We start from the raw sequence: 14,692 nt of genomic DNA on the forward strand, positions 1-14,692 counted from the left end.
ATAGCAATTTAAGTTTTAAGACAGTTCTCCTTTTCACTTAGAAGATGCATATTACTACTGGTTTTCTTCAATATCTTTTTTTTTTTTTTTCTGGCAATACTTTCGATTGAACCCAGGGTTGCTCAATAACTGAGCTACACACCCAGCCCCTTTTATTTTATTTTGAAACAGGGTCTTGTTAAGTTGACCAGGCTGGCCTTGAACTTACAATCCTTCTGCCTCAGCGTCCTGAGTGCACCAGGATTAAAGGTGTGTGCCATCACACCCTACTGCTTTTTTTTTTAAGTATATTAATTTCTTAAATTTAGTGATTCAGTGTAATCCCTTAAATAGGTCCTTTCATCAGCTTCTACTTATTGTTCCTCATTTCACTGCTTTAGAGAAATTGAGCTAGAGGGTACTTAGCTGGTCCTCTTTTTCCCTTTCATTTTTTTCTTTGAAAGTGGGGCCAGTTGGTGCTAGAGTGGGCTTCTTTAGAGCCTTTGGGGAACCTGCCTGCTGTATTTTTCTCACTCTTTAAACTATATTTTTCCAAATTTTTTTTTTTTTAAAGCCACGAACCCAGAATTCTTTTTTTTTTTTTTTTAAAGAGAGAGTGACAGAGGAGAGAGAGTGAGAGAGAGAGAGAGAGAGAGAATTTTTTTAATATTTATTTTTTAGTTCTCAGCGGACACAACATCTTTGTTGGTATGTGGTGCTGAGGATCGAACCCGGGCCGCACGCATGCCAGGCGAGCGCGCTACCGCTTGAGCCACATCCCCAGCCCCTCCTTCCAAAAATTTTGTTCTTCCTTTTTTATGGAGAAAGAACTTTACTAAATAATAGAGTATGTGTAAGTTGCTTAGCACCTAAGTGCTCAATGTTTATGCAATAGCTGTTATTGTGGTCTAAGACTTGAGTTCTAAACAAATTCTTAATTCAGAGATCCTAAGCTGATGTGGTGGGGCATGCCCAGCTGCTGGGGAAATTTAGGCAAGAGCATCACTTGAGATCAGCTTGGGCAGCATAGAAAGACTCCATCACAAACAACAAAAAAACAACCAAACAAACAACAAGGGGAGAGAGAGAGATAGAGATAGAGATAGATAGATATCTTTAGAAATAAACATACAAAGAAGGACTCTCCCATTTTCTAGGGTGAGAGCATTGATACAACATTTTTGGTTTGATGTAGTAGAAGAATAGCTATCAGCTGTCTAGAATACTGTTGCCATGTTACCAGAAGAAATCCATGAGGAAATCTTCGCTCTTTACTAAACACATTCTTTGACAAAGATGGATATAGCTGCTGGTTGTCTTAATTCCTCTTTTATGTGGTTCAGTAGTAGATACAAAAATCTTGGCTTCATGTAAGATGACTAATTTCTATTGGCCCGGGAACATTTGAATAAATGTCATTTCATGGGTTCTTTTCCTTACTCTCTCCCTACAGGTTATCATAGTTGATCCTGCACATGAGTCCACAGCAGAGTTGATTAACACAGCTGAAATGTTCCTCAGTAATCATATACCATTAAGGTAACACTAGTATTGATTTGATAATCTCTGTAATTTAGCTGAGGTTTTGTTTGTCATTCCAAAGTATAAATCTGGGTGCTACTGAATTGTAGGATAATTAATAGTGAGGATCATTAATGGCAATTTTACCTTCTACTTGGAATTGAAGCCAGTATCTTTTGGGGCTCAGAATTTGATTCTCAATGAATAGTAACTTACCACCATTGAATTATTAATAAATACCTATTTAAAAATAGTTCGTGGTTTCAGCTTGCTTTCCAGTTCAGGAGAGTTTTCCTAGGTTGAGTGACCACATCACAAAGCCAGTTTCCACTTTCGGCAAACATATGCCATAGTTGCTGTCAGACCATCAGGGACTAAATGTTACAAAGTGTAACACAGCCTTTTATAGTGCAGACACATTTATTTCAGTCACATTGCCAAATTTTCCAAATTTCTAGTTTTTTTCAAGAACAAAAAATGTTTAAAGTTTTACATTTAAGTTTAAGATATTTTTACTTTTATTCTGAATGCTTCTGATAATTTTACATGTTGATGAAATTTGTATTCTTTGAAAATCAAGAAAATAAAGATGGAAAGCACTGTTTAGCCAGCAAGTATTAGCATGTGTTTCGTGTTCAACACCAAACTGTTGTGGATGTTTTAAAAGCTGTATTCCTACCTTCTTGGAAGAAATCTTCAAGTGTATTTTCAAACACTTAAGACTTCTAGAAGATCAAGTGCTAGATTATATCATACTAGCTATAAATGCTTTAGAATTCAGGGAAACAAACAATAGACTGAGAAGTTTGGCATGCTCAGGTATCTCAATCTGTGGAAGAAGTTGTTTTTCAGAGAGACTTTGAAGAAAACAATTTCAAATGCTAAGAAAGCAGAGATTTTTTAGTTCAGTAAAACATTTCATATAAAATGCGAATGTACTTGGTAAGATGGAGGAATAAATTACTGAATCACAACCAGAGCTATATTTTGATTAAAAGGGACATCTAAGAATATGGAAGTGCTCTCATGGTACACAGTGGCACTGATGAAATATTTATTGATTGTACTGATGGACAGGAAAAAGGATTGTGATCTTCAGTTGACAAAGGTAGATAAGAATAAGGCACCCAGACTCTGAGGTAACGAAAAGTGTGATGTGAACAGTTTTGGGGGAGACGTGAGCAGGCAGGCTTTACTTTTGCTCTTGGTGTGGGTGAATGTGGTCCTGCACTAAGGTTTTGGCAGGGGAGAGGTGCCTACAGGTTTTCAGACTACCTCCTGATATCTGTGGACGGAGGGCCCAGAAGATAATTCCTGGCCAAGCTAACAAAAAAACCTTTGAATCCTGTACTCCAAATTGGAATGAGGAATTAGTTATAAGGAGATAATAAGGTTCTGCTGCTCTAACTTGGTGTTAGCTCATATGTTTGCTTACATAAGAATATTAGACTGCTTTTCATGATTTCAATCAGAAGTGGGATTAAAAAAAATAAGACAGTTTTCAACTAAAAAAATCTTTCTATCTCTGTTCACATAAACATCCACCTCAGCAGAGCTAATCAATTTTAACAATTTGATATATAACTTTATATTTTCCTCTGTTTTTAAGCTGTAACCCCTCTATTCTAAAATTAATAGATTGCTTTTCCAGAACTATGTTGATTAATTAATTAATATTGGTACACTAATATTAACTAAACTTCAAAGCTTCTATTAAGATTTACTGTTTGTGTGGCACATGGTAAGGGGTTTTGATAAAGGACAAATTTGGAATGTCAAGTATCTGTATTATACTATCATATGAGTTCAAGTCAATGCCCTAAAAATCTACTGTGCTCCACCTGTTTGTTTCTTCCTCCATTATCCTCAGAGCCTTGGCAACTATTTATCTTTTAACAGTCTTCCTAGTTTCGCCTTTTATAGAATGGCACATAGTTTCAGTCATGCAGTATATAGTATATAGTCTTTTTTGAATGAGCTTCCTTGCATTGAAGATTCTTCTGTAGCTTTTTTTTGGTGCCTGGGTTTGAACCCACTGAGCTACATCTCTAGCCCTTTTTTATATATTTTATTTAGAGACAGGGGTCTTGCTTAGTTGCTGAGGCTGGCTTTGAACTTGCCATCCTCCTGCCTCAGCCTCCTGAGCCATTACAGGCATGCTCCACTGTGCCTGGCCTCCATTTCTTTGTGAGTTGATAATTTCATGTCTTTTAATCCCTTTTATGGATATATCACAGTTTATCTCTTCACCTGTTGAAGGACATCTTTGTGCTTCCAAATTTGGGCAATTATGAATAAAACTTCTGAAAACGTCTGTATGCAGGTATTTGTGTGGACACAGATAACATTGCAAACATTGGCTAAATACCAAGCAAAATTTCTGGATTGTGTGATAAGCCTATGCTTAATTTCAAGGCTGACTCATCACCACTTTGTACACCATCAGAGATACAACTTGTTATGGCCATTTGTCCCTATGCAACATCCCTCATGCACCAAATCCAAGTGGGTTTTTTGGTATATGTAGCTTTTATCTCGGTATTCAAGTCTTCTATCTTATTTGAGAAATGAGCACAAATCTACTTATCCAAGACAAATCATGACTTAATTCCACATGAGTACTAAAGAACACTGATGTTATTAACCTTAATATTAAAAGGACATCTGGCAAAATCATTCCTGTGGGCAGGTACTTAGTTTGTATGAATGTATTGTGTATTTTCCAGAGGAAGAGAACATTTTTGGCTCATTTTAATTTGTTAATATGCAGATAAATATTAGTGTTCCTTGTTTCAAATCTTCCATTTAGTGCCTGAGATGACTAAAAACAGTTAGCCAGAATTCACTATTTATTCAAGTGCCTGTACAACTCAAATCAAAGGGCTGGTGTCTCTGTTGGTCTCCAGTCACATAAAACTCTCCTGGGATGCTTTATCCCACCTCTAACCTTTTTTCTCTTTTATTGCCAACCTCACTCTCAAGGGTTCTAAAACTAGCCCCCAGTTGACTCTCTGCTCTGAAACCTATACAGAGATCACAGAAGCAATATTGTGGCCACTGTTAACATTTATTTTGCTCCCAACGAGGCACCAGTGTTCCTCCATTAAAATGCTTCATTAGAATTAAAGAGATATTTGATGGGAAATGTTGGGATTGCTATACTAGAGGCTCCCTTCATGGATATTACTTTAGGATGGGGCCAAGGAGAGAAGAAAAGGACAGGAGTGAGGAAATAAAAACAGCAACAAAAAATAAAACAAAAGGGCTGGGGATGTGGCTCAAGCGGTTGCGTGCTCACCTAGCGTGTGTGTAGCCCGGGTTCGATCCTCAGCACCACGTACAAACGAAGATGTTGTGTCCGCCGAGAACTAAGAAAAAATAAATAAATGTTAAAATTCTCTCTGTCCCCCCCCTCACTCTCTCTTTAAAATAAATAAATAAAATAAAATAAAACAAAAGTGTATGCTTAGTTGTCTTACAAAGTAGCTGCACTATTTTGCATTTCTACTGGCAGTGAATGAGAGTTCCTGTTGTTCCACTCCATGCCAGTATTTTGTATTGTCAGTGTTTTTGTGTTTGGCCATTCTAATAGACGTGTAGTAATATATCTTTATTGTTCTAAATTATAATTCTGCAATGACATAGGATGTTCTGCATCTCTTTTTTGGTAAAGTGTCTGTATAGATCATTTGCCCATTATAAAATTTGGTTGTTTTCCTAATGTTGTTTTCAGAGTTGTTTTTATATTTTAGCTACCAGTCCTTTATCACATGGGTATTTTGCTAAGATTTTCTGCCAGCCTGTGGCTTTTCCTTCTGGTTTTTATAGAGCAAAAGTTTTTAATTTTTTAAAATATAATTTTATTTTTATTTGTTCTTTTTAGTTATATATGACAAATAGAATGTATTTTGACATATTATATATGCAATGACGTATAACTTTCCATTCTTGTGATTGTACATGATGTGGAGTTACACTGGTCGTGTATTCACGTATGAACATAGGAAAGTTACATCTGATTCATTCTAGTATCTTTCCTAATCCCATCTGTAGATGCATAATAGCATTTTTCTTGTGGTGTATGTCTTTATTTTAAAATGTAATGAACTTAACCTTGGTTGTGGCTTTTTGGTATAGGACAATTATAAATTTTTATCCATATTTTCCTTTTATCTATATTTCTGATGTTGCTTGTGTTAAATCTCAGAAGCTATCCTTGTTTATTTTTAGTGTCCAAAAGCTTTCATTTCTCCAATTTTTTGTTTAAAAGCAGAATAAAATTTCCATCTAGAACTAAGTAAGTAATTCCCTTCATGTCAGTAATGGAATCTCTGTATGATTAGAAACAGCTTGCTTTTACATTGGAAAAGCCTACAAGAACCTACTCTTATTTTGTATGTGAAGTGTGACTGCCTCTGTCAACTGAGTTAGAGTGGGGTGTGAATTGTGCTTTTCACTTACTAATTGTATCCTTATGTTATCTGCAGTACCTCAGGATGGGATGCTGTTCCTTTCAGCTGGTTTTCATTCTTTGAGATGTTTCTTCTTCTTTCCCCTCTAGAATTGGTTTTGTATTTGTGGTTAATGACTCTGAAGATGTTGATGGGATGCAAGATGCCGGAGTGGCTGTTCTTAGAGCATATAATTACGTTGTCCAAGAAGTGGATGATTATCATGCCTTTCAAACTCTGACACATGTATGTTTTTGTTCAAAATGACATATAGTTTTTTAAGATTTAACTTGGTGTAAAGCATAAGATGTGGTAAGAAGGGTTTTGTTTTTCTGTATATTATTCACATAAACTATGTGTTTTGTATTTCAGGGATTGCTTTTACTATATTGATTTGCTAACATCAATATTAGATTGCTAAGATTTCATCCAAGATGAGATTCTTTAGGAGCCCTGCCAGAGCATCTTAGTCATCTGTCATTTGGTGCTTTGAAATCACTGGTTAATATCTTCTATCAAATATGATAGTCTCTACTTGTTTAAAAAAATGTTTACTTTTTTTCTTAAGACTGTCATGATTTTTTAAAATTAGGATTTAGCGTAACATATAACTTATAAAATTCTTATTGATCCTAGTCTTGTTTTTCTGTTTGTTAGAAAATCTGAAATGCTCTGACTTGTATGTATAGTCAAAGGATTTACTTATACAAGTTCAATCAGAATTCTCTGTTTTCTTGTTATTTCTTTTTTAAAAATTTTTGAATATAAACAACTTTGTAAGTAACAGTTGTTTTGTTTTCAGATTAATGATAACCTTAAATAATACATTAAAGCATTTAATCTCACCACTTCTATCCAAATACATGATGTTAGTTAGTCTGCATGTTATTATATTTATTGTTTTGAGTTTCATTTGAGACATTTTTTTGTTCATTAGAATGTTCACTTACTTTTTTGGCAAACATTTATTGAAGACCCAGCATGTGCCAGGCCTAGTACTAGCTGTGGTGAATACAAAGACATAAGACTTCACCTTTCTGTAATATAGCTATTACAGAAAGAGAACAGAAAATGGGAATCAAAATAGTTTAACCCAGCATGGCTACTTGTGCCTGTAGTTCCAGCTACTCAAGAGGTTGAGTAGCACAACTCAGGGGAAAATTCAGAGAACTAAGAAGAAAGGTCTCAAATTAATGGTCAAGGTTTCCTCCTTCAGAAACCAGAAAAAGAAAGGCATATTAAATCTAAAGCATGCAGAAAGAAGAAAATGAATATAAAAGCAAATTTGAAAATGAAAACTGAAAATCAATAGAGAAAGCCAATAAAAAAACAAAGCTGGGGCTGGGGATGTGGCTCAAGCGGTAGCGCGCTCGCCTGGCATGTGTGTGGCCCGGGTTCGATCCTCAGCACCACATACCAACAAAGATGTTGTGTCCGCTGAGAACCAAAAAATAAATATTAAAAATTCTCTTTCTCTCTCTCTCTCCTCTCTCACTCTCTCTCTCTTTTTTTTTTTTTTTAAAAAAAAAAAAGACTTCACCCTTGTCTTCAATGACATTACAACTTCCTGGAGGACAGATACAGAGAGAGAGGTGTTCTACAGTGTGGAGAACATAGCTGGCTATGTGGCACAGGGCCTTTGTTCCAGCTGGGAAGGTCTTGGGTGTTTTTGTGGAATGGAAGTTGTCCCAGCAGAGTCTAGAAGGAAAAGTAGTAATCAGTTAAGCAGTTGCAAGTCAGACATAGTGATTCCAAGTTGTTAGTGTGAGCTGGGGATTATGAGAGCAAAGTGGAAGGGGCAGCTATTCCTCAGGGCCTGTGTAGTGTAGGCAGCTGGGGTGTGTGGAACATGGCAGACAGATTTAAAAACTCAATTCTGCTGCAATGTGGAGATTGATCTCATGCAAGGCAAAGGGAGTAACTGGGATTCTAGTTGATGACCTGCTCTGTTATCTCCATGAGAAATTATGAGGAAGATAGTTAGCAGTGGGGTTGTGGAGAATGAAATAGAAAAAGAGGCCATTCAGAATAACAAATGTTTTAAAAGTCTGCTTTTCAAAGCTCCTCTCCCCCACCTTCCTGGATAGGCATGTTAAGGAAAGGATAATACAAATTTTTTTTTGTTTAATTTTTATTATAAAAATAATACATGTTTATTATTAAAAATTTCAAATAATATTTGTATCAGCTTACAATTTCTCAGTCTCACCCCTTTCCCTTCCCTGATCCTCTTTAAAAGTAGGTATCATTAAAGGGTTGCCTTGCAGTCTTTTAGATGTTGAACTGTACACATATAGACACAATTTGCTATTTATTTTTTATCTGCTTTTTTTTTTTTTTTTCCAGTACTGGGGATTAAACTCAGGGCACTCGACCACTGAGCCTTAGTCCCAGCCCTATTTTGTATTTTATTTAGAGACAGGGTCTCACTGATTTGCTTGTCTTGTCTGAGCCTGGCTTTGAACTCACCATATTCCTGCCTCAGCCCCCTGGGGTATAGGTGTGCACCATATCGCCCAACTTTATCTGCTTTTTAAACACAGGGATGTAGCCATATATAATTTCTACCTTTTTTTACCCTAAACATCATGGAAATGCATCCTCATCTCAGTGATTACTTATAAGTGTTCGGATTTTCCTTAATGAATTTTGCATTTGGAACTTAATGTGATTATGAATTGATTGGAGCACTTAACTTTTTTAATTTAAACTTTTTTTTGTGCCATTTCAAAATTATTTAGTTTCTCACCTAGGAAGGCATTTTAATGAAATATTTAGAAAAGGGAGAATTCCTACTGTGTTCCAATTTGACCTCTTAAGAAAAATGAGTTTTTTTCTACATTCAGAAATCTTTCATAATGAACATTTTGAAATTTGGGTTTAAAAGTGTGGTTACCTGTTGGTTTCTTTGTTCAGATCTATAACAAGGTGAGAACTGGAGAAAAAGTGAAAGTTGAACATGTGGTCACTGTCCTGGAGAAGAAATATCCATATGTGGAAGTGAATAGCATTTTGGGAATTGATTCTGCTTACGATCAGAATCGGAAGGTAATAAATTCTTTGATACGTCTCATTTAACTGCAATATTGTACTGTCTTCTTTTGGGGAGGGTTGTTAATGGTGGGAGTGTAGTTGAAGTGTTCAGTACTTAATATTTAAAAATTTAATAGCTTTTGGGTTTTTTTTTTTTTGAGCCATGGCCTCACCATATTGTCCTGGTTGGCCTCAAACTCAAGATCCTCCTAAGTCAGATACTGCAGGCACACAACACTTAACTGTCTAGCTTTTAAAAAATTAGAAGTGTGGTATATATATACAGTGGAATTTTATTCAGTTATAAATAAAATTGAAATGATGGCATTTGCAGGAAAATGGATGGAATTAGAGACCATCATGTTAAGTGAAATAAGTCAAATTCAGAAGGTTAAGTGTTGTATGTTTTCCTTTCATATATGCAGAAGCTAGAGAGGAAAAAGAAAAACAAAAATGGGGTTGGATCTCAAAAAAATTCAAAGGGAGATCTGTAGAAGGAAGAGACAATGGTGTGGGAGACGGGTAGGAAGGGTGGTAATGCTGGGGAGTGATATTGGCCAAATTATGTCATTATATTGTGTGCATGTAGGAATATGTAACAACAAATCCATTAATAATGTACAACTATAATGCACCAATTAAAAATGTGCAAAAAATTTAAAATAAAAAACCCTTAGAAACCAGATCACTTTTTAGTGTTTGAAATAGTAGTTTATATTTCAGTTTTGTGAAGCTATCATTGATTTTAACTTGCATACTAACTATTAAATTGCAGAATAAATACTTTTTATAATTTAGTAGTAGTGCTTGTATGAAGTATGTTCTAGACAAAAACTTTGAAATGTCCAGCTGGGAGATGATATACAGCTTATAATATATATCATATTGGCTTTAATTGTTTGGGCTGGAGATGGTAAAATATTAAGAAATGTGATAAACAGGAGTGACAAAGCGGTAGTAAGGATATAATAAGGAAATTTAAAATTTTTAAATTTAAAGATAATTATTTTTCTTATGAGACATTAAATACAATAAACGACCTTTACCTATTATAAGCAGGAACAATTTGGTCAGCTTATTGAAAATGTATGTTAAGGCAAGAAATCAAAATACATTTCTGAAACATTTTAATTTAAAATGTATGAGGTGGGGAGGAAGCAAGAGGGTAGAAAAGATGGTGGAATAAAATGGACAACATTACCCTAGGTACATGTATGATTGCACGAATGGTGTGACTTTATGTCCTGTACGGCTGAGAAATGAAAAATTCTGCTCCATAGCTTTCTATTGTCATGTATAACTGATTAGAACTAATAAAAATAAATAAATAAAAAAAGAAAAAATTTTTGAGCTATCATTCCTTTATGAACCACACTCAGTGAATTATTTATAATTTTTTTTCATTTAAGCACAGAATCCTTCTAGATTTTTATAATCTTCTTTCCAAGCACTTTAACTTGTCTGACCCATACTCAGTTTAGCCTCAGTTAGTTTTATCCTTATCTTTTTGAGTTTTCCAGTCATTCAGTTTGTAGGTAGAACAACCTTTTCTTTCTGTACTCATTTATTGGTTTATGTAGCATTAAATTGTGTTATTTTGGGGCTGGGGATGTGGCTCAAGCAGTAGCGCGCTCGCCTGGCATGCGTGCGGGCCCGGGTTCGATCCTCAGCACCACATACAAACAAAGATGTTGGGTCCGCCAATAACTAAAAATAAATAAATATTAAAAAATAAAAAAAATCCCATAATACAGCTTTATTACTACGTATTCAGCCTGCACATGGTACTTTTTTTTTCTTAATAGTTGTAGTTGGACGCAATACCTTTATTTTATTTATTTATTTTTATGTGGTGCTGAGGATCAAACCCAGCACCTCGCATGTGCTAGGTGAGTGCTCTACCACTGAGCCACAACCCTAGCCCCAGTACTTAGTTTTGATATGTTTTTATCACTTATCTTCTGGACCCAAGAATTGAGGGAATGACTTAGAGAAAAGATCCCTGAACCTTAACGTTTTCTGTCTCTTAGTGGGAATGTTATAACTAGGTAAGTCACTATACCTCTCTGAATTGTAATTTCATAATCTCTGAAGTGAATCTGATATTTTCCCTACTTACTTCATGGGATTATTTGAGGATCAAATGAAATAATATGCATAAAAAGAGTTTTGGTAAAATGTGCAGTATAGACATAGGTTCCAATTACATAGTTGTATGTTATTCCTCAACTCCTGGTCCCAGAAGGTAAGTGATTTAAGCATCTTGGGTATAATCTAAACTCAATTTTTTTTAGTACCTCACCCTCATTTTCTTATTATTTATTCAACTTTTTGCAGGATATAACCAAAGACCTAATTCTAAATTTAGATCTCAAATTTATGCTTCTCTACCAATGAATACTCAAGGTCACAAATCATATATTTTTTTTGGAGACACTCTTTCTCTGGCTTTAGTCTAAAGGAACATTGGTGATATTAAAGACTATAGGGCTGGAGTTGTGGCTCTCTGGCAGGGCGCTTGCCTTGCATATGTGAGGCACTGGGTTTGATTTTCAGCACCACATAAAAATAAATAAACAAAATAACTAAGAAAAATTCAAAAAACGTTTTTAAAAAAGAGACTTTAAAGACCAAGGAACTTGAAGAGAAGTCAGAGGAAGGGACATAAAATATTAGCGAACTTTAGTTCTTTAATTTTTTTCTTTGGTGAGAGAGTTCAGTGCAGAACTTTAATGTAGCTAAGACTTGAAACTTTTGGAGAGAATGTAAACCTTGATGAGGTAATTTAAACTCAAATTTTTAAGTGCATTATTATGATAGACCATGATCTTCAAAAACTTTGTGCTGTCCCAAAGTGCTAGAATTTGAATGCCAAAATCAAATTGATTCATATTCTGTCCATTAATGGTCTGTGGGTTTCCTTAAATGAAGTTAATACTTAAGTGTTCTGCAAAGCTGCTGGGGATCCAAGGCTCTAAGAGGACTACCTCACCATACTATAGTAGCAAGTGTTTATTAATCAGGTAATTTAGTTAATTGAGATTTGTTAGGAGATATACTACTCTAAGGTGATTCAAGTTTTAGAGGGATTGCACAAAATACTATTTAGCAAGAACAAGACACAAGATCATAACTAGAGAAATTTCAGAACTGTTTTGGAGTAAGGAATAAAGTTTGAATTCTAAAACAGTAATAATACTGGGCAACTTCCTGCTATCAGCCCTGATAATCCTACTTTGGGGGAATTCACACAGCTTCATTGGAAGAGACAAAGAGATGAGAACAGTATTGTTTTGATGATGGTGATGTTCTGAGTGTTCGCTCCTTGTTTGTGAGGGCCCAGTGCAGAAAAGGGCAGTTCTGTCACTTTGGGGCAAGAGGAAGCCTGAAGGTCTCTTGGGAACACTGGTAAATGAGGTCTCAGAGTAGCCTGAGGATGGCTACCTTGTGTTCAGTCACTTTTCTGTCTTTTTTTTTTTTTTTTTCTCCCTTGGGTACTAAGGATTGAATCCAGTGCATCCAGCGTGCTAGGCAAGCATTCTGCTGCTGAACTACACCTCCAGCCCCTTTTCTGGTTTTTTTTTTCAAAATGAAACAATAAAACCTAGTAATTTTTTTTCCATATTGATACAAAAACAGCAGGAACAATAGTCTGTAGGAAAAGAGTAAGTGAAGTAAAGGAAAAGTGGGATCATTTTGGGAATATAAAAAATTTGAGAGAATTTATGGAATTTTCTCATTCATAACACTTAGAAATGTTTAACTTTCATTTTCTCTTCACCTATTGAAGAAAAAGTACAAGTGGCTTTTTTTTTTTTTTTAATTTCCGATGACTGCTTTATCAAAAGTATTTGCTTTGGGGTTGGGGGTGTACATGTCTAGTGTATGAGGTCCTGTATTTAATCTCTAACATTACATTAAAAAGAGAAAAAAGTATTTGCTTGAAAATTTTTGAATAGAGGAGACAAATTGGGAGAAAGGTTATTTTTACTTGTGTTTAAATCTTGCTTCTGCTAAAGATCTGAAGAGAATATCACAGACCAGGCTCTTAAGTACTTCCCCAGACTTGACCATTTTCCTCATCTGTATCAACAGATTTAAACTGCTTAGTTTCCTAACTATTTAGGTAAAGTTCTCTCAAAGCAAGGATGTTGAGAAGATCTCAGAAGTCCTAAGAATCTAATGATTAATAAGAATTTTTAAACTGCAAGAGCTTTACCTACACACATACACACATACACACACACACACACACACACACACACACAAATATGCCAACAGGTTCTTCTGAAATAATTAGTTTTAGGAAAAAATGACTGCTTTTAGCCTATATAATTGTACTTATGAATATATCTGTGCCTTTTGTTAATAAATCTGAAGTAATAATATCTTTTGTGTGTGATAAGTAGACAATGCAATTTAAGTAGAACTTTTTAGCTGAACAGATTTTTTTTTTTTCTGATTAGGTATATTTATCTTTCAAAGCCATTAGGAGAAGTTTTAACTTGTACATGCAAACATTTTACTTTTGACATATATAACCATGAGTATTAATCTCATTTGTCATTTGTGAGTGGCTCATTACAAGACTTTGACAGTAATTAATGGTTGTTAGTAATTTATCATTAACATTTCCAGTGATTTGTTTATAGAAAAATCTCACTTGTCATGCTTAAATCCTACTTTGCTAACTGGGTTGTTTTGTTATTTGTATTATAAACTATATATATACAAGTGGTGAAAAAGGAAAGCAAATTAGTTAAATTGCCTCCTTCCATTCCTGACTGTGACTCCAATACCTTTCTATATATAAGATCCATGTTACTTATTTATTATTATCTCTTGGAATTATAATGTGAGGTTTTTTGTTTTGCTTTATTTTCAAAATTTGAGATGGGATCTTGTTGTGTTGTGCCTGCTGGTTTCTAACGTGGGCTCAAGTGATCTTCCCACCTCAGCCTTCTGAGTGCTGGGACTATAGGTGTGCACCACCTTACCTAACTTGTTTGTTTTAATTGGTAGAGGAGGATGGTATCAAAGCTCAAGTTATATTAAAATTGAGTTTTTAAGGACTTCTGTGATATAGTTGAGGTTTTAAAATAGAATTAATATGGTATGAGTTTGGAAGTGTTAATTTAAACATTTTAAACAATGAATGGTGGCTCATGCCTGTAAGTAATTCCATCAATTCTAGAGGCTGAGGCCAGCCTGGGCAACTTAGGGTTGGATCCCTACATCAGTAGCCCAGTGGTAGAGTGCCTGTTGGTTCAATCCCCAGTACTGCACTAAATAAATACATACATACACACTGAATACACACTGAAATCAACCTAGACAGCCTTTTTGACTGTACTGTATTATACTCCATCGGATACTTATTACTGGGCTAGATCTGACTAGAGTCAAATCTATTATTGATGACTAATATTAATTATTAGTTTTTTGTTTGGCCTATCTAAGAAAAAGTTATAAATAAATTGTGCAACTTTCAGAAAAGATCCACTTAAAAGGTATTTGTTACATCTTAGGTAGTAATGTAGTTTTTAGTCAGAAAAGTTAGTTTGAGGGAACAGTACCCTTGTTAACAGGAGAAGTGTTCATTTCAGATCTATTTACCATTTTGTTGCCTTGGTATTTTCTTATTAAGAAACTTCTTTTGTACTAGAAAAGGTGAAAGATTTGACTTAGTATTTCTTAGAGCAATTTTT

The 14,692-nt window shown here is 34.9% G+C and overlaps 1 protein-coding gene across 7 annotated transcripts in view; it reads left to right on the forward strand.

The window, feature by feature from the left end:
* The window catches only part of Uggt1 (UDP-glucose glycoprotein glucosyltransferase 1), a 107,967-nt gene that overhangs the window by 40,904 nt on the left and 52,371 nt on the right, over window positions 1-14,692 (forward strand). For all 7 annotated transcript variants that reach the window (XM_078017285.1, XM_021721712.3, XM_021721719.3 and 4 more), the window contains 3 exons: window positions 1,433-1,518; window positions 6,062-6,197; window positions 8,868-8,999. In XM_078017285.1, the coding sequence (XP_077873411.1) occupies window positions 1,433-1,518; window positions 6,062-6,197; window positions 8,868-8,999 (354 nt within the window). The remainder of the gene's footprint in view (window positions 1-1,432; window positions 1,519-6,061; window positions 6,198-8,867; window positions 9,000-14,692) is intronic.

Source organism: Ictidomys tridecemlineatus, chromosome 7, assembly GCF_052094955.1.
Source record: "Ictidomys tridecemlineatus isolate mIctTri1 chromosome 7, mIctTri1.hap1, whole genome shotgun sequence".
NCBI lineage: Eukaryota > Metazoa > Chordata > Mammalia > Rodentia > Sciuridae > Ictidomys > Ictidomys tridecemlineatus.